The sequence below is a fragment of the Scyliorhinus torazame genome, chromosome 21 (assembly GCF_047496885.1).
Source record: "Scyliorhinus torazame isolate Kashiwa2021f chromosome 21, sScyTor2.1, whole genome shotgun sequence".
In the NCBI taxonomy this organism is placed as follows: domain Eukaryota; kingdom Metazoa; phylum Chordata; class Chondrichthyes; order Carcharhiniformes; family Scyliorhinidae; genus Scyliorhinus; species Scyliorhinus torazame.
This window is the reverse complement of record NC_092727.1, coordinates 28,149,253-28,168,738: the sequence shown is the minus strand read 5'-3', so window position 1 is coordinate 28,168,738 and position 19,486 is coordinate 28,149,253. Positions and strand designations below refer to the sequence as shown.

At 45.4% G+C, this 19,486-nt stretch overlaps 1 protein-coding gene across 3 annotated transcripts in view; it reads right to left on the bottom strand.

Annotated features, from left to right (window-relative positions):
* ncapd3 (non-SMC condensin II complex, subunit D3) overlaps positions 1–19,486 on the bottom strand; it is a 100,756-nt gene that overhangs the window by 29,803 nt on the left and 51,467 nt on the right. For all 3 annotated transcript variants that reach the window (XM_072486644.1, XM_072486643.1, XM_072486642.1), the window contains exons 22-28: positions 16,856–16,951; positions 15,885–16,123; positions 14,584–14,663; positions 10,001–10,138; positions 8,554–8,687; positions 7,552–7,748; positions 377–487 (exon numbers count right to left, since the gene is read on the bottom strand). In XM_072486644.1, the coding sequence (XP_072342745.1) occupies positions 377–487; positions 7,552–7,748; positions 8,554–8,687; positions 10,001–10,138; positions 14,584–14,663; positions 15,885–16,123; positions 16,856–16,951 (995 nt within the window). The remainder of the gene's footprint in view (positions 1–376; positions 488–7,551; positions 7,749–8,553; positions 8,688–10,000; positions 10,139–14,583; positions 14,664–15,884; positions 16,124–16,855; positions 16,952–19,486) is intronic.

The window sequence follows — 19,486 nt, the reverse complement described above, 5'->3', positions numbered from 1 at the left end:
GCCAACAGTGGTGTAAAATGTGGACGCTCCACCCCAAAAATATGCCATAGCCAAACTTTGGACACTGCCGCCAACTTTACAACGATGTGAATTGTCCTGCTTTGCACATCTAATATTAAAAGTCTTTCACTTGAGTGCTACTTCACGTCCCCATTAAAAACAGAAGAGCTTTTAGTTCCATATCCAAAAAGAAGAACTGAAGGGGTAGAGAAAAAAATTCAAAGTTAAAAGATCGGCCTGGTCACAATAACATTCCACTCATTAATTATTTTACTCGATGACTAGAATTGTGCATTTAAAACAACAGGATTGTTGAGATATTCAGGGCACAAATAAAACACTGTGCTAACAACAATATCCAGCAGAGGTCTCTTACCTGCAAGTAATGCATGAGATCCTTCAGTGCTGGGATGTGCTTTTGTTCCAGTTGGTTCTTCAAGGATGTTACAATAGGGATGATGTTTTCTACAAAATTCTTCTTTTGCACCTATGAACAAAAATGAAGTTGAGTCTTCAATACCGATAGACTGCTTATGCTCAGCAAAATTGAGGAATTTGCCGATAAGTCAAGCTGATATATATGCAACTGTATTTAAATATTAAATCTTGACTGATGCTAGCACTACATTCTGACATTTTTTCACTTAGATTTCCTGAAAGCATTTGTTCAGAGTTTTTCTTCTTTTCCATCACCCTGTGAAACAGATTTCTCCACTAGGTGTATATTTTTGAGTTTGCTTCAGTTCTCTTAAGATCTTATGCGAGGAATCCCAATTTATTTTCAATTTGATGTTGAAAATCAGTGTCGAACCAATAGCTCAGCACATTTATCCAGTAAGCAGCTAAACTATCAGGATGGTTCCATGCTTGATCCATTGTCTGTGCTGATTCTGGGGCACAATATAGAAGCCCCAGATTTTATTATGAGGACCTGCCACAATTCTGGTGTTGATCATTGACCAGTGAGGAATACTGGAAGTATGCATGTGTGCATTTCACATGGGAAAAGAACACGTTTGGCCACAATGTCCCTCTGAAAAATAACCTGACAAATTCACTGCCAAAGTGTACACATGAATACAGGACACGTTAAAACAGCTGAAGGACCCAATAACATCTTGTTCACCTAACTATTTATGCAAAAAAAGATTTGATGGAATAGGTGAGCAGCACTGAAAAATAGAAATCTTGGGCGCGATTCTCCGTTCCCACGACTAAGTGCCCACGCCGTCGAAGTTCACGGCGGCGCAAAACGGCCCCAATCTCGACCGATTCAGGGCCCGAAAATGGGCTAGGATCAGGGCCGCGAGAAACTCGGGGGGGCATGTCGGTAAAGCAGCGTCGTCAGCGCGCACTGGGCATTGGCGCCGCATAAAAGCGGCGCCTCATCATCCGCTGCCTAACTGGCGTCACCCACGCATGCGCGGGCTGACCGGCACCAACCCGCGCATGCATGGTTGCCGTCCTCCCCGAGGCTGCCCCGCAAGAAGATGTCGGATGGATCTTGCAGGGCGGCGGAGGAAAGGAGGTCCTCCTTCAGAGAGGCCGGCCCGCCGATCGGTCGGCATTGATCGTGGGCCAGACCCGCCGGCAGCGACCAGGCGTGGATGGCGCCGGCGGGAAGCCGTCGCTTTGGGCAGGTCGCTCGACCCATCCGGGCCAGAGAATAGCGGGTGTAGCGGAGAATCGCCATTGAGTGTCCCGGGCGATTCTCCGGCTGCGCCGCGCAGAACTCGATGGGGCCGTTCCCGTCGCTTGGGTGCATCGCGGGAGGACGTCGGACCGACGTCGCGGGGAAAAATGGCGCACCAGGCGATTCTCCAAACCGGCGCGGGAGCGGAGAATCGCGCCCCTTATCTCTGCAATGTAATCCAAAGATGTGTAGGTTAAATGGACTTACAAACAAAGAACAAAGAAATGTACAGCACAGGAACAGGCCCTTCGGCCCTCCAAGCCCGTGCCGACCATGCTGCCCGACTAAACTACAATCTTCTACACTTCCTGGGTCCGTATCCCTCTATTCCCATCCTATTCATGTATTTGTCAAGATGCCCCTTAAATGTCACTATCGTCCCTGCTTCCACCACCTCCTCCGGTAGCGAGTTCCAGGCACCCACTACCCTCTGCGTAAAAAACTTGCCTCATACATCTACTCTAAACCTTGTCCCTCTCACCTTAAACCTATGCCCCCTAGTAATTGACCCCTCTACCCTGGGGAAAAGCCGCTGACTATCCACTCTGTCTATGCCCCTCATAATTTTGTATACCTCTATCAGGTCTCCCCTCAACCTCCTTCGTTCCAGTGAGAACAAAACGAGTTTATTCAACCGCTCCTCATAGCTAATGCCCTCCATACCAGGCAACATTCTGGTAAATCTCTTCTGCACCCTCTCTAAAGCCTCCATATCCTTCTGGTAGTGTGGCGACCAGAATTGAACACTATACTCCAAGTGTGGCCTAACTAAGGTTCTATACAGCTGCAACATGACTTGCCAATTCTTATACTTAATGCCCCGGCCAATGAAGGCAAGCATGCCGTATGCCTTCTTGACTACCTTCTCCACCTGTGTTGCCCCTTTCAATGACCTGTGGACCTGTACTCCTAGATCTCTTTGACTTTCAATACTCTTGAGGGTTCTACCATTCACTGTATATTCCCTACCTGCATTAGACCTTCCAAAATGCATTACCTCACATTTGTCCGGATTAAACTCCATCTGCCATCTCTCCGCCCAAGTCTCCAAACAATCTAAATCCTGCTGTATCCTCCGACAGTCCTCATCGCTATCCGCAATTCCACCAACCTTTGTGTCGTCTGCAAACTTACTAATCAGACCAGTTACATTTTCCTCCAAATCATTTATACTACAAAGAGCAAAGGTCCCAGCACTGATCCCTGTGGAACACCACTGGTCACAGCCCTCCAATTAGAAAAGCATCCTTCCATTGCTACTCTCTGCCTTCTATGGCCTAGCCAGTTCTGTATCCACCCTGCCAGCTCACCCCTGATCCCGTGTGACTTCACCTTTTGTACTAGTCTACCATGAGGGACCTTGTCAAAGGCCTTCCTGAATTCCATACAGACAACATCCACTGCCCTACCTGCATCAATCATCTTAGTGGCCTCCTCGAAAAACTCTTATCAAGTTAGTGAGACACGACCTTCCCTTCACAAAACCGTGCTGCCTCTCACTAATACGTCCATTTGCTTCCAAATGGGAGTAGATCCTGTCTCGAAGAATTCTCTCCAGTAATTTCCCTACCACTGAAGTAAGGCTCACCGGCCTGTAGTTCCCGGGATTATCCTTGCTACCCTTCTTAAACAGAGGAACAACATTAGCTATTCTCCAGTCCTCCGGGACATCCCCTGAAGACAGCGAGGATCCAAAGATTTCTGTCAAGGCCTCAGCAATTTCCTCTCCAGCCTCCTTCAGTATTCTGGGGTAGATCCCATCAGGCCCTGGGGACTTATCTACCTTAATATTTTTTAAGACACCCAACACCTCGTCTTTTTGGATCTCAATGTGACCCAGGCTATCTACACACCCTTCTCCAGACTCAACATCCACCAATTTCTTCTCTTTGGTGAATACTGATGCAAAGTATTCATTTAGTACCTCGCCCATTTCCTCTGGCTCCACACATAGATTCCCTTGCCTATCCTTCAGTGGGCCAACCCTTTCCCTGGCTACCCTCTTGCTTTTTATGTACGTGTAAAAAGCCTTGGGATTTTCCTTAACCCTATTTGCCAATTACTTTTCGTGACCCCTTCTAGCCCTCCTGACTCCTTGCTTAAGTTCCTTCCTACTTTCCTTATATTCCACACAGGCTTCGTCTGTTCCCAGCCTTTTAGCCCTGACAAATGCCTCCTTTTTCTTTTTGACGAGGTCTACAATATCTCTCGTCATCCAAGGTTCCCGAAAATTGCCGTATTTATCCTTCTTCCTCACAGGAACATGCTGGTCCTGAATTCCTTTCAACTGCCACTTGAAAGCCTCCCACATGTCAGATGTTGATTTGCCCTCAAACATCCGCCCCCAATCTATGTTCTTCAGTTCCCGCCTAATATTGTTATAATTAGCCTTCCCCCAATTTAGCACATTCATCCTAGGACCACTCTTATCCTTGTCCACCAGTACTTTAAAACTTACTGAATTGTGGTCACTGTTACCGAAATGCTCCCCTACTGAAACATCTACCACCTGGCCGGGCTCATTCCCCAATACCAGGTCCAGTACCGCCCCTTCCCTAGTTGGACTGTCTACATATTGTTTTAAGAAGCCCTCCTGGATGCTCCTTACAAACTCCGCCCCGTCTAAGCCCCTGGCACTAAGTGAGTCCCAGTCAATATTGGGGAAGTTGAAGTCTCCCATCACCACAACCCTGTTGTTTTTACTCTTTTCCAAAATCTGTCTACCTATCTGCTCCTCTATCTCCCGCTGGCTGTTGGGAGGCCTGTAGTAAACCCCCAACATTGTGACTGCACCCTTCTTATTCCTGATCTCTACCCATATAGCCTCACTGCCCTCTGAGGTGTCCTCCCGCAGTACAGCTGTGATATTCTCCCGAACCAGTAGTGCAACTCCACCTCCCCTTTTACATCCCCCTCTATCCTGCCTGTAACATCTAAATCCTGGAACGTTTAGCTGCCAATCCTGCCCTTCCCTCAACCAGGTCTCTGTAATGGCAACAACATCATAGTTCCAAGTACTAATCCAAGCTCTAAGTTCATCTGCCTTACCCGTAATACTTCTTGCATTAAAACATATGCACTTCAGGCCACCAGACCCGCTGTGTTCAGCAACCTCTCCCTGTCTGCTCTGCCTCAGAGCCACACTGTCCCTATTCCCTAGTTCTCCCTCAATGCTCTCACCATCTGACCTATTGCTCCCGTGCCCACCCCCCTGCCATACTAGTTTAAACCCTACCGTGTGACACTAGCAAACCTCGCGGCCAGGATATTTATGCCTCTCCGGTTTAGATGCAACCCGCCCTTCTTATACAGGTCACACCTGCCCCGGAAGAGCTCCCAGTGGTCCAGATAACGAAAACCCTCCCTCCTACACCAGCTGTTTAGCCACGTGTTTAGCTGCTCTATCTTCCTATTTCTAGCCTCACTGGCACGTGGCACAGGGAGTAATCCTGAGATTACAACCCTCGAGGTCCTGTCTTTTAACTTTCTGCCTAGCTCCCTGAACTCCTGCTGCAGGACCTCATGCCCCTTCCTGCCTATGTCGTTAGTACCAATATGTACAACAACCTCTGCCTGTTTGCCCTCCCCCTTCAGGATGCCCTCTACCCGTTCGGAGACATCCTGGACCCTGGCACCAGGGAGGCAACATACCATCCTGGAGTCTCTTTCACGTCCACACAAGCGCCTATCTGTGCCCCTGACTATAGAGTCCCCTTTTACTATTACGCGCTTTGACGCTCTCTTCTGAACATCAGAGCCAGCCGTGGTGCCACTGCTCTGGCTGCTGCTGTTTTCCCCTGATAGGCTATCCCCCCGACAGTATCCAAAGGGGTATACCTGTTCGAGAGGGGGACAACCACAGGGGATTCCTGCACTGACTGCCTGCCCTTTCTGGTGGTCACCCATTTCTCTGCCTACACCTTGGGTGTGACCACATTTACATAACCGCGATCTATGACGCTTTCCGCCACCTGCATGCTCCTAAGTGCATCCAATTGCTGCTCCAACCGAACCATGCAGTCTGTGAGGAGCTCCAGTTGGGTGCACTTTCTGCAGATGAAGCCATCCGGGACGCTGGAAGCCTCCCGGACCTGCCACATCTCACAGTCAGAGCACTGCACCCCTCTAACTGACATTGCGTCAATTAATTAAAATTTTTTAAAAAATATATATATTTTTTTAATTTCAAAGTTACTGTTAACTATCTGTTTCCTAGCACTAGATTTCTAATAAAATGCAAAAGCTAAATATAGTACTCTCCGATCTCTGGCTTAGATATCCCTCTAAATTATAATTAAGTAATTATGTTTAATTAGTTACAAATGCTTAATTTTTAAATTTTGTGTAGATTCCCAACCAGCCACTCAGGCCACAGCTTTTCTGTGATGTCACTTCAGTTTCCCCCCGACACACACAATTTGAAAAAGGCATAAAAGTAAAAATGAGTAAAAATCACTTACCTACCTTCTTACCCTCTGAGTGTCTTAGATGTTCTCAGGTTCTCTCCCTGACAGAGACTGCTCCTCATCCTCCGAACGGCTCCTGAAACTAGGCCGCGATCTTTTAAAATCTCCGCTCCGACTCACAGCTCCCGCGCTTTTTAAATCTCCCGCGCTGTTTTCACTGTCCAGGCTCACTCAGCTCCCGCGCTGTTTTCACTGTCCCGGCTCACTCAACTCCCGCGCTGTTTTCAACGTCCCGGCTCTCTCAGCTCCCGCGCTGTTTTCAGAGTCCCGGCTCACGCGCTGTTTTCAGAGTCCTGGCTCACTCAACTCCCGCGCTGTTTTCACTGTCCCGGCACTCTCTCCTCCCGCGCTGTTTTCACTGTCAAGGCTCTCTCTCCTCCCGCGCTGTTTTCACTGTCCTGGCTCACTCAGCTCCCGCGCTGTTTTCACTGTCCCGGCTCACTCAGCTCCCGCGCTGTTTTCACTGTCCCGGCTCACTCACCTCCCGCGCTGTTTTCACTGTCCCGGCTCACTCACCTCCCGCGCTGTTTTCACTGTCCCGGCTCACTCAGCTCCCGCGCTGTTTTCAGAGTCCCGGCTCACTCAGCTCCCGCGCTGTTTTCAGAGTCCTGGCTCACTCAGCTCCCGCGCTGTTTTCAGAATCCTTGCTCACTCACCTCCCACGCTGTTTTCACTGTCCCGGCTCACTCAGCTCCCGCGCTGTTTTCAGAGTCCTGGCTCACTCACCTCCCGCGCTGTTTTCAATGTGACTTGCCATGCTAAATTGCCCCTTAATGTCCAGGGATGTGCTGGTTAGATGGGGTTACAGGGATAGGGCGAGGGCGGGGGAGTGGGCCTGGTTAGACTGCTCTTTCAGGGGGTCGGTGCAGACTTGATATGGGCTGAATGGCCTCTTTCTGCACTGTAGTGATTCTATAGTTCTGTGAATGCACTGCAGCGGACTTAGTTAATCATGGTTTAGGTTTGGCTGCAAAACACTCAGCAAGAACTGAGACACATCAAATATTCCCGTTCTTTGTAACACTGGCTTTACTGGTCAAAAGAATCTCCAAAAACAATTTTTGATCAGCTTCAAGAAGTAGAATTTGTTCAAACTATGCCTCTCATGCTCATAAAAACTTCTCATCAGGGCCACTGACATTTTCAAAATTGCATAGAAGGAAAAGATCAGTGTATAAAATTATTTTCAATATTTTTATTTAAATTTTGAAGGGGGGGGGGGGGGGGGGGGGGAAGGTAAAGAGAAATCTGAATGTCTTCTGCTGCCGAATTCAGTAAAATGGATAATAACATGTTTAACATGACAATGTTGTAATATACTCAACAGTTCACCTTAACAGGGTTGCGCGCACCAAATCTATAAACATTTGCCTGCAGCTCGTAGTTAGTTACCTGAGATATGAGTTTTTTCTGTGCTGCCTGCATCACCGCATTAGCCAGGGCCATTTCATCATCCACTTGGGCTTCATCGGTAGCTTTTGTTCTCATAGAGGACAGCTTGATCTCCTTGCAACTCATCACCACAAAAGTATCCGACAGTAACTCATTCGCCTCCATGTCCAAAGGAAGCACACCATCAACGAAACAAGCTGGGTATAAGCAAATCACACAAGTACATATATTATACCTCTTCCAAAAAAGTAACCAGCCTGGAATTGGCACCCACCTAAAGCTGTACAGCCTTACATTTTAGGCAAGACACAAACTTTTAATATTTATATATAATTTTTTTAATTGGTAGCGAATGTAGTTTTAAATAGATTTATTTATATTCCTTTTTAAATCATAATTCCATTAAATCAAAACCTGCATGCATTTTGTCATAAAGTTACTGTAAAATATTGTCACAAAGTTACTTTTAAATAAGATCCTAATAGAAGGCCATTTGACCCATTCATGGCTGATCTGTGCCCCCAATTCTACTTTCCTGTCTGCCCTCATAACCCTCAACTTCATTGTCATTCAAAAATTTAACCTGGAATATATTTAGCAACCCATCCCCTACTGCTCTCTGTGGAATAGAATTCCAAAACAAACAATCTCCAAAAGAAATTCCCCCTCATCTCCATCTTAACTGGGAGACCCAGGACAGGACGGGGCATAGCAATAATACTTCTTTTTCAGGAACAATTCATTAATAAGTTACATTGGCAGTGACGGCAGGGGGTGGACTGCATGGTTTAAACGGAATAATATCTTTTAAAATTAAAAGCCGTAATAAATGGTCACCTGAACTCTAAACATATAATCATATTGGTTGAGGTTATGTCATTTGAACCCTTGGATTGTGTCATAGGTTTAATGATCATAATTTATGATTCCCATTTAACTGGATTTAACTTAAAACTTACAACTACACTAAAAACTTCCAGAGGGAACAAAAGAAATCCGTACCGAGAATATTATGAGCAATTTTATTAGTAATGCTGAAGCGTTGCTCATCCGTGAAGTGTTCCAATAGAAACTTGTAAATAGTCATTCGCTTCTCTCGGTTTCTATTCCCCTTCAAAGAAAAGAGTTTCTTCTCCCTGTCAAGATGGGACAGCTGTCATGAATCGTACTACTCTTTAGCAATGCTAAACATACTAACACAAACTTCATACATTACCTGGTGAATAGCCAAACAGAAACAATTTTCTCAACTGCTGAATAGATTTAAAACACTTCATACAATGATCTTACAAATGTGAAATGGAGACCCATAGACATAGTGGGAGAATGATTGCTCTTCATGAATACAACTGTTACATTTAAGTGAATGAATGCCACAATTAATATCCCTTTGAAAAAGATTGATGCTACTGCAATTCATTTTCTTACTGACAATTTTATGTTAAACAGCGAGCTTTGAAGTCACCATAGGAAGGCACTTGTTTGAGGGGGCTACTGAGTCTTTGTAACTAAACATCAACCGAGGAATGTCATCTTCAACTGGACAATTTAATTTAATTTGCTGTGCTTCGTAACCATAGAATCCTTACAGTGCAGGAGGCTATTCGGCCCATCAGGTCTGCACCTACCCTCCGAAAGAGCATTTTACCCAAGTCCATTCTTCCACCCTATCCCTAAACCCCACCGAACCTGCATATATTTGGACATGAAGGGGCAATTTAGCACTGTCAATCCAGCTAACCTGTGCAACAGCCAACTGAAAACAATGGTCAATGAGAGCATATAACAAGGCAATTTGAAAAATAGTTCAAGGAAATTGCCACTGATCATAAAACCCCAGCACAGAACACTATTAAATATATTCAATGCAGTAGGAGGAGTGGTAGCATATTAAGAAATCTAAATTGCCCAAACCATTACATAATGGAAGTTCAGAATTCTGAAAACTTCTGTATCATACTGAACGTGTAGCTCAAAATATTCACATCTGGAATCTATAAATTTAAGAAATCCTGATTCCCGTTGGAGAAAATTGCAATTTCCAAAATGCACAGCATTACGGACTATCAAAGGGAAGGGTTAAAACACAGGGAGAACAAGTGATTTGAAACATGAACTCACTGGCACCTTTCGGTGTTTAAACAGATGACAACTTAGTTCTAAGAAAGCAAGTACAGTAATTATCTTGTGCAATAGTCCGTCATTTTAAAAGCTACACATTACAGAACCAAGACACCCTCTTTGCATTTAACTTTACGCGTGAAAAGGCAAGGATCATCAATTTATGAAGTTTTCGCAATCTATTAAAATATCAGTGATTAATCGGGTTATCTTTTGAACAGATATTAGGAAGTATCTCATGCTTAAATGCAAAAGGTTTCAGAGTAGTTGTCAAAGTGAGTCACTATAATCCACGGTCAGTCTTAATCCAGAGGAAAAGCTTACATACCGTTCAGTTTGAGGAAATTTGTTGTACTTTTCGTGTTTTTCATAACCATTGAAGTGCAAAATGCATTCAATAAAATGTTGCGAAAACATAACTGGGTTTCGTTTCAAGAGCAGGTGGACTAAACAGAACTGTGCAAATCTGGGAAAGAAACAGAAATCAGTTTCAGATATTCAACTTGCAGTTTTAAAATCACAAAGGCAAACAAACAGAAACTATGATGTAAAAGCAGTCGGTTCTGCTTTAAACTTAAGGAATAAGAGGTTGATTAACCTCTACTTTGCCCAAGTAAAAAGCAAACTTATCTTAAAACTTTAAAACATAAGATAGTAGGACCAGAGGACATATATTTAAAAAGGAATTTAGAGCGGGTATCAGAGGAAAAGACAGCTTGAGACAGAAGGTGCCAGTTGTTTGGAATGTTCTATCGGGGAAAAGTAGAAAAATTGTTATTCAAAAATCTATTTGTTACCATGGCGGCTAACATACTTAATGGGTGAGTTTCAATAGGCCAGAGACTGCAGCAGTTCAAAACGGCAGCTCACCACTACTTTCCCAAGGGCATTTAGGAGTGGGCAATACAGTTGGTCTTATTAGTGATGCTCACATCCCACAAATGAATAAAAGAAAAGACCGATGGATCTTTTTTTTTTACCCTCATTTTCTTTTCCCAAAGAAAGCATGACAGGATCGATGCTGAGAGTTTCTGCTGGCTTAATAGATCATGGGCTCAGTCTCAGGATAAAGCGTCATCTTTTTAGGACTGATAGAAGAAATATCTTCACACACAATTTAACTGCGAATCTTTCGGATGCTCTACCTCAGAGGCTGTGGACACTAAGCATTGTTGTTTAGTACAGTCAAGATCGAAGCTTTTGGATTTTTGACACCAAGGGAATCAAAAGATATGCCGCTGGATTCGCTGTTCTCATAGAATGGGATTTTCATAGAATTTAGTGCTGAAGGAGGCCCTTAGAAAGAGCACCCTACCCAAGCCCACACCTCCACCCTATCCCCGTAACCCCACCTAACCTTTATGGACACCAAGGGCAAATTAGAATAGCCAATCCACCTAACCAAAACATCTTTGGACTGTGGGAGGAAACCGGAGCAACCAGAGGAAGCCCACGCAGACACAGGGAGAACGTGCAGACTCCACACAGACAGTGACCCAAGACGGGAATCGAACCAGGGACCCTTGAGACGAAGTGTTGATGTCAGGGCAGGATTAGTGGACTTCCACGGCAGCAAAAGCTGGCGCTGCAGCTAGACCGATTCAATGACTGTTTATGGGGCTAGCACTGGTGCCATGTGAAACACAATCGATTCCAATGGGAAAGGGTGCCAGATTCGCAATTGATACTCAGGAGGCTGACAAGCTGTAGCCGCATATACCCACTTCATTCCAAACACACCATCCTAGCCAACAAGATAGCAGTGAGGAGAGCGCCATCCCATTTTACGGACAGCAACACTGAGACCCTGCTGGACGCCGTGGAGGAGAGGTAGACGACTGGACCGCCGGACCTGTGGCCCCACTGCAGAAAAGCGAAGAAATGGGTGGATGGGTTTGGCTCAAGGACCGCAGTACAGCCAGCACTTACTGTCTCACCACTATCCTCCTGAGCATGCCTTCGTCCCCACCTCTGCCACCCCAGGGATTCAATGGGACCGTGTGACTGCTCAAATGCAGGGATCACCCAGATGGATTGTGCTACCGTGGGCAGGAGCCAGATGTTGGCAAACGATGCGAAGCACCAGAGCTCATCACAGGGTGGGTTGTCATAACCCTCCATCCCATAGGCCAGACCCGCCGTTAATGTCAACCCAGGGCCCACACTTCATAGTGTGGCAGGTATGTATCATGGAGGAGGTTGCAGGCGCACAGCATGGGGGGGTGGGGGGGGGGCCTGTTTCCCTGCCCGGTGTCCTCCCTGGTCAGTGAACCTGGAGGCGACCAGAGGGTCCCGTGAGCATTGGCCCTGGCGGGAAAATTGTGCGGCCTCCCATGCCCCGTCCATCCGCCCCCAATCCCTCATCCGCCTCATTGGACGAGGCCTTGCATACATCCTCCTTCTCCAGCACGTCGCCCTTCTTCTGCACAATGTTATGGAGGACGCAGCACATCACCAGGCGAACCCTTGCATCGCAGTTCTGGCACCTGAACCGCATCTTCAGGATGCTGCAGCACTGCTCAATCACCGCCCTTGGTCGCGGCATGGCGTCGTTGTAGCAGGTCTCCACGTCCATCTATGGTCAGGATAGGAATCATCAGCTGTGCCTTGGAGCCAACCACCCAGCCAGGTGTGCTCCTCGAAGAAGCCAGGGACCATCGAGTGTGCCAGGATGAAGGCGCCGTGCACACTGCCTGGGTATCGGGCGCAGACATGCATGATGCACATCTGATGGTCACATATCAGCTGCATGTTTTGCCATTCCGACATTGGCCGATGGAAAATCCCGCCCATGGGCTAGGGCATGAAAATGTAGTTGATGCAGAAGTCAGCCATGATCTCATGGGAGGTTAGAGGGTTTGTATGGTCTGTTCTGGTTTATATTTCTTATGTGGACTAACCTTTAAATTATCTAGTCTCTTAACTGCACATGATACTGGTTTAATATTTACATCTGATTTATTTTTATTTTTTATAAAGGCATTGGGCTGGATTCTCCCAAAATGAGACTATTTCCCTTGCCGGTATCAAAAAGGTGGAGTTTAACTCCAGAAATTCCTGCAAATAAGAAGTTCAGTGAATTCATAGCCGTGGTGGCGGCAGCCTCCAGCGGCTTTGTTGTGCTTCATGGCGGACTCGGACCGCGGAACCACACCGAAGAAAGACACCCCCGATCGCCCTTGCAACGAAGCCTCAAACCCCGCGCATTTAATCGCCAGCCGCCTATAAGCCCCCCCCCCAGCCTCCGATCAGCCCGCCCCCCCGGCCAGAGTGGCTGCGGACTAAGTCCGCAGCCGCCACGCGAGCATCCCGACCGGCAATTGGTGGTTAGTTCCACACCGTCAGGAACTCAGCCGGTCAGGAGCGGAGGTTTGCTGAGCTGGCTTCTGGCAATGGGCCCCCCGGCGGCGCGTTGTACTCCACGATGACGCCAACTTTTGGTGCCTGGAGAATCGCTGGACCGGCGCCGGGTCCGATTACGGCGTCAAACTGGATTCTCCGCCCTGGCCGCGATTACAGCGTCAAGCTGCGGAGAATCCAGTCCATTGTCTCGTGAACACCACTCATCAGTGTGTTGCTCTTGCGAATGCAAGCCTGTCTTGGACAACAGTGCACTTCCTAATGGCTGGCACAGGGAAACACTGAGGGAGAACAGATAGTTTCCCATCTAGAAACTGTATACAAGTTGAAACAAAATCAATATGAAAACACTGGGAGTCTAAATTAAAAGCAAAATATATGGCAGTCTACATAACAGTCATAAACAGGAGTTTGAACAGTTAGTATAGTTTAAACTGAGCCGAATCAGACTTTGCAACCTTGGTGTCATGTTGGACACGGAGATGAGCTTCAGCCGACTGTTACATCATCTGACTCCACCCTGCCTCAACTCATCTGATATTGAAACCCTCATCCATGTCCTTTGTTACCTCATGATTTGGCTATTCCACACACTCCTAACAGTCTAACCAATTACTACCAGTTATAAACTTGAGATCATCAAAAACTTCTCACTCAATCCAACTCCTGCTCACCCATAATCCCTGTGGGCATTGAGCTATATAGATTACTGGTAAGCAATTCCTCCATTAAAATGTTTTTATCCTCATTTTCAAATCCCTCCATTGCCTTGCCCCTTCCTCACTCTGTAATGTTCTTCAGCCCTAAGCTTCGAAGGTTTGTGCACCTCCAATACTGGCCTCTGCAACAATGTCAATTTTAATGACACCATGATTGGCTCCCTGCCTTCGCCAACCCTCACTCGCCCATTAAAAGATTGGACATTAAAATGCTGTTGTAAGTAAAACGAAGTTGTGCAGGGACATTCCCTCTCCTTCCCCCTGCATCTGCTCACTGGAGTTAGATGGGGGACACTGCGCTGTCCATTTCTTTAACAGTCAGGATTGGGAGATCCCAGAACAAGTGGAAAGGAGTCGGGTTCTGTAAAATCTTTGTGGGCATTAGCAACGTATAGCATTGCTGGTGAGCAGAAGATGTGGGCCCAAGCCTTTAAATACAATCTCTGACCAAGCTTTGGTTATATACCCTAATATTTCTTGTTGTGGTTTGGTGTCAAATTTGTTTGGTAACACTACTTGGAACACTTTCAAACATTAAAGGCATTGTATAAATACCAGCAGTTGTTGAAATTGTTATTTTAAGTAATAGTCTGACAAGCATTCAACCACATCTAGTGTCACTCCACTATTGGCTACCTCCCTTCGTCAACCCACTCACATTAAAAGATTGCACCGTTAAATGCTGCTGTAAACAAAACAAAAAAAATAGTTGTGCGGGAGTGGAGCATATCCAACCTTATGAAATTCTACTCATTGTTGATTTAACGCCTATTCATCAGCACAAAAAGCTTCTGATAACTCAAGTGAACAAAGTTTTAAAAAAGCCTATTACCTCTGAATACTTTCATCTGGGTCCACCAGAACACTCACAAATCTGAAAAAAAGGGAGCCTTTCCATTTTATAAACTCTTCCTGCAAAAAGAAAATAAATAAGCTCTATGAAACTTCTCTCTTGCTTCTATTCCAAACATGTGAAAACAATTCACTTTAGTTGATTGCTCAATTTTGCCAAGTTAATAGTAATAATCTTTATTAGTGTCACAAGTAGGCTTACATTAACACTGCAATGAAGTTTCTGTGACAATCCCCCAGTCGCCACACTCCGCCTGTTTGGGTACACTGAGGGAGAATTCAGAATGTCCAATTCACCTAACAAGCACGTCTTTCAGGACTTGTGGGAGGAAACCAGAGCATCCGGAGGAAACCCACACAGACATGGGGAGAACGTACAGACTCCGCACAGACAGTGACCCAAGCCGGGATTCGAACCCAGGTCCCTGGCACTGTGAGGCAACAGTGCTAACCACTGTGCTATGTGGGTTCAGCTGCAGTCTCAAAGCGTACGGAGTTGGGTATCACAAATATATCAGCCGAGGAGGCACACTGAATTGCTATGACTCGATCCAACAAATAGGCCATCACATAACCTACGTAAACAAGCCAGCCCCAATAGGGAGCATGTCCAATAATAGCCAAATAAAAAGGATATTTTATAAGAAGAGTACTTTCCAAGGTAAGTGCAGCAGCTAACTATGTTCTTTCAAAAATTGGGTTGTTACAAAATGCTATTGTCTTGAGAAATCATGTCCAGCTATTTAATAAATGGCAAGCATGCATGGCAATTAAGTTTGATGACAAAATAAAGCATTTAATGCAAATCAGGAAACAGTTAAATGATTCAGGAATTAGGAAACAGTTCGAACAATTGGAAGTTGATACGAAATGTAATATTTAGCAGTACACTCCTCACAAGTGCATAAATTCATGGTGATTGTGAGAAATTCTCACATGTTCATGTTTGTACTTATATTTTATTCAGATAAATATCACTTTAGATTTAGAATAATAGGGTCACTCTCCCAGTGTCTGCATGAGTCTCACCCCCACAACCAAAAGATGTGAAGGGTAGGTGAATTGGTCACACTAAATTGCCCCTTAATTGGTAAAAAATAATTAGGTACTCTTAAATTTATTTAAAAAAAGAATAGTAGGGTCACTGCTTAAAGAGAATACACAGATTACAAGGAAAGTATAAATCAATGTTAGGAGGGGACAGAACAGCAAACTATTCACAAATGGAACTCTTGGCCAGTTATTTGATCTTGTATAATAAAAGACTGACTTTTCACTTACCTGGAGTAAGTTGGTCAACATGACCAAAGTCTGTTTGCGGATAAAGGGGTCATCATCCTTTAAGCAAACAGCAATATTCGGAATGTATCGATCTACCATAGAAGTATATCGCATACAGAGGTCACACATGATGATAATAACATTATTACGAACTGCTACATTTTCACACATCTCTAGCTCGCGTGCAAGAGCTGCAATGCATTTCTTTGCTAGGTCTTCATGTTGCAGGCATAATTTTCCTGTGCAAAGTAAAATAAGGTGATACATTGTCACAATAAAGGGTGTAGAGTTGAGTCGGAAATATAATTGCTAAGATCCAAGCAAGGCCAGATTTATTTTAGTATCATCAGAACAGGGAGCATTAACAGGCATCAAATACTCATTGATGCGTGCAAACACAGACACATCAATACTGGCAATCAAGTGTAAGCCCTGACTGGTTCCCAATCAGATCTACAAACTCACATCAGACTTGGGATTGAACCAGGTTCCATCAGGTCTTTATGGTTTAGTTCCAATGCATAATGTTGTAAAATCTTTTCTGTTCAGCTACAGAAAATATAACCTCAGTTTAAATTCAATGCAATGTCAAACATTTTATCTAATAAGACATAAAAGGGTAACACATTTCCTAATTTCTGCAGAAACTATTATAATTTTGTACTTTGGCTAGATTTCCTGCTTTTAGCAGAAATAAATGCTGATGCAGGCAACCAAGATGTCAGATCACTTATCTCTAATAAACACAACCCCTATTTATCATCAAAAAGATTTGTATGGGCTCCCTAAAGTCTCTGCAAGTTCATGGCTGACGCAATAATTTCAACACCTCAAAGAGAAGAAAAACAAATGACAGAATTCCCAATCTTGAGCATTCCCCAGTTGTTCATGCTAGAAAAAGCACACAGATGGGGTAAGTGAATGGAATAGAAGTAGCCCTTTCTAGCAAACCTATGCCAAAAAGAACTTACCCAGAGTAAAAAATGCATGTGCTCGGATAACAGAAGGCATAGCACCAGGTCCTGAAAACTGAGAGAGGGGCTGTGAAGCTGGGAGATCATCACCATCTGAAACATTAGCAGAAGAAAATACAATTCAGAAACTTTTCCATTATTGAATCAATTCCAGAAGTGCCGATCTTGTTTTCAATATTCCAGACAGCATTGTATGGTTTGTAATTATGAATGTAATTCTATACAATACTGCTCACTCAAGTAACTATTCAATAAATCAATTCAAAAGCATCTGGGCTAAGCCATTGCCAGATGATGCGATTAATCTTATGGCTTCTTGAAATTGAGTTTGGGAATTTGAAGCTAGGTGGAAATTAGATGCTTTTCATCCCTGGTAAGTGACTGGTAAGTAGTTTTTCTTTTCATTTGTTTATTTATTCGTTCTTGTGTTTTTTGGAATTGCAGTTGTATAAGAAATCTAAGGTTGAAGACATGGCAGGAGATCCCAGACCCGTGTCATGCTCCTCGTGTGCGATGTGGGAGCTCAGGGGCACGTCCATTGACCCTGGCTCCTTCATGTGCAAGAAGTGTGTCCAGTTGCAGCTCCTGTTAGACCGTTTGACGGCTCTGAAGTTGTGGATGGTCTCACTTTGAAGCATCCGCGATGCTGAGGATGTTGTGGACAGCACGTTTAGCGAGTTGGTCACACCGCAGGTTAAAATTACTGAGGGAGATAGAAAGTGGGTGACCAAAAGACAGAGCAAGAGTAGGAAGGCAGTGCAGGTGTCCGCTGCGGTCATCCGCCTGCAAAACAGATATACCGCTTTGGATACTGTTGAGGGAGATGGCTCACCAGGGGAAAGCAGCAGCAGCTAGGTTCTTGGCACCGTGGCTGGCTCTGCTGCGCAGGAGGGCAGGAAGAAGAATGGCAGGGCTATAGTGATAGGGGACTTAATCGTAAGGGGAATAGACAGGCGGTTCTGCGGACGCAATCGAGACTCCAGGATGGTACGTTGCCTCCCTGGTGCAAGGGTCAAGGATGTCTCGGAGCGGCTGCAGGACATTCTGGGGGGGGGGGGGGGGGGGGGGAAGGAGGAAGGGTGAACAGCCAGCTTTCCTGGTGCACATAGGCACCAACAATATAGGTAAAAAAACGGGATGAGGTCCTACAAGCTGAATTCAGGGAGTTAAGAGTTAAACTAAAAAGTAGGACCTCAAAGGTAGTAATCTCAGGATTGCTACCAGTGCCACGAGCTAGTCAGAGTAGGAATGTCAGGATAGATAGGATGAATGTGTGGCCCGAGAGATGGTGCAAGAGGGAGGGATTCAAATTCCGGTGGCATTGGAACAGGTTCTGGCGGAGCTGGGACCAGTACAAACCGGACGGTCTGCACCTGGGTAGGACTGGAACCGATGTCCTGGGGGGGGGGGTTTGCTAGAGCTGTTGGGGAGGGTTTAAGCCAATGTGGCAGGGGGATGGGAACCGATGCAGGAAGTCGGAGGGAAGTAAAACGGGGCCGGAAACAAAAAGCAGTAAGGGGGAAAAGTGTAAGGCAGAGAAGCCATAGTCAAAAATCAGTGACTGAGGAGAGTGTGAAAAGGGAGGTGGCCAATGCACGATGGAGGGTGTTGTACCTAAATGTGCGCAGTATACAGAACAAGGTAAACGAGCTTGTTGCGCACATTGAAATTGGCCGGTCCGATGTTGTGGGCATCACAGAGACGTGGTTGCAAGGGGATCAGGGCTGGGATCTAAATATTCATGGATACATGTCCTATCAAAAGGACAGGCAGATGGGCAAAGGGGGCTGGGTTGCATTGTTAGTAAGGAATGAAGTTAAATCGATAGCAAGGAGCGATATAGGATCAGAAGGCATAGAATCTCTGTGGAGATACAATAATCATGGGGGGCTTCAATATGCAGGTGGACTGGGAAAATCAGGTTGGTAGTGGATCCCAAGAAATGGAATTTGTGGAATGTCTAAGAGATGGTTTTCTGGAGCAGCTTGTGACAGAGCCTACGAGGGAACAGGTAATTCTGAGTTTGATGATGTGTAATGAGGCAGACTTGATTAGGGAACTTAAGGTGAAGGAACCCTTAGGGAGCAGCGACCACAATATGATAGAATTTATCCTGCAGTTAGAATTTACCCTGCAGTTTGAGAAGGAGAAGCTGCAATCAGATTTATCAGTATTACAATTAAATAAGGGTAATTACAAAGACATGAGGGAGAAGCTGGCCAGAGTTGATCGGAAAAGGAGCCTAGCAGGGAAGACTGTGGAACAGCAATGGCAGGAGTTTTTGGGGGTTATTAGGGAGGCACAAGGAGGAAACATGCTAAGGAGAGGACAAGGCAGCCATGGCTGACGAGGGATGTCAAGGACAGCATAAAAGCTAAAGAAAAAGCATACAAAGTGGCGAGGATTGGTGGGAAGCCAGAGGATTGGGAAGCCTTTAAAAGCGAGCAGAGGACAACTAAAAAAGCAATAAGGGAGGGAGAAGATGAAGTATGAGCGCAAGCTAGCTAGTAATATGAAGAAAGATAGGAAGAGATTTTTTCAATATATAAAAGGTGAGAGGCAAAATTAGACATTGGACCACTAGAAAATGTGGCTGGAGAAGTAATAATAAGAAACAAAGAAATGGCA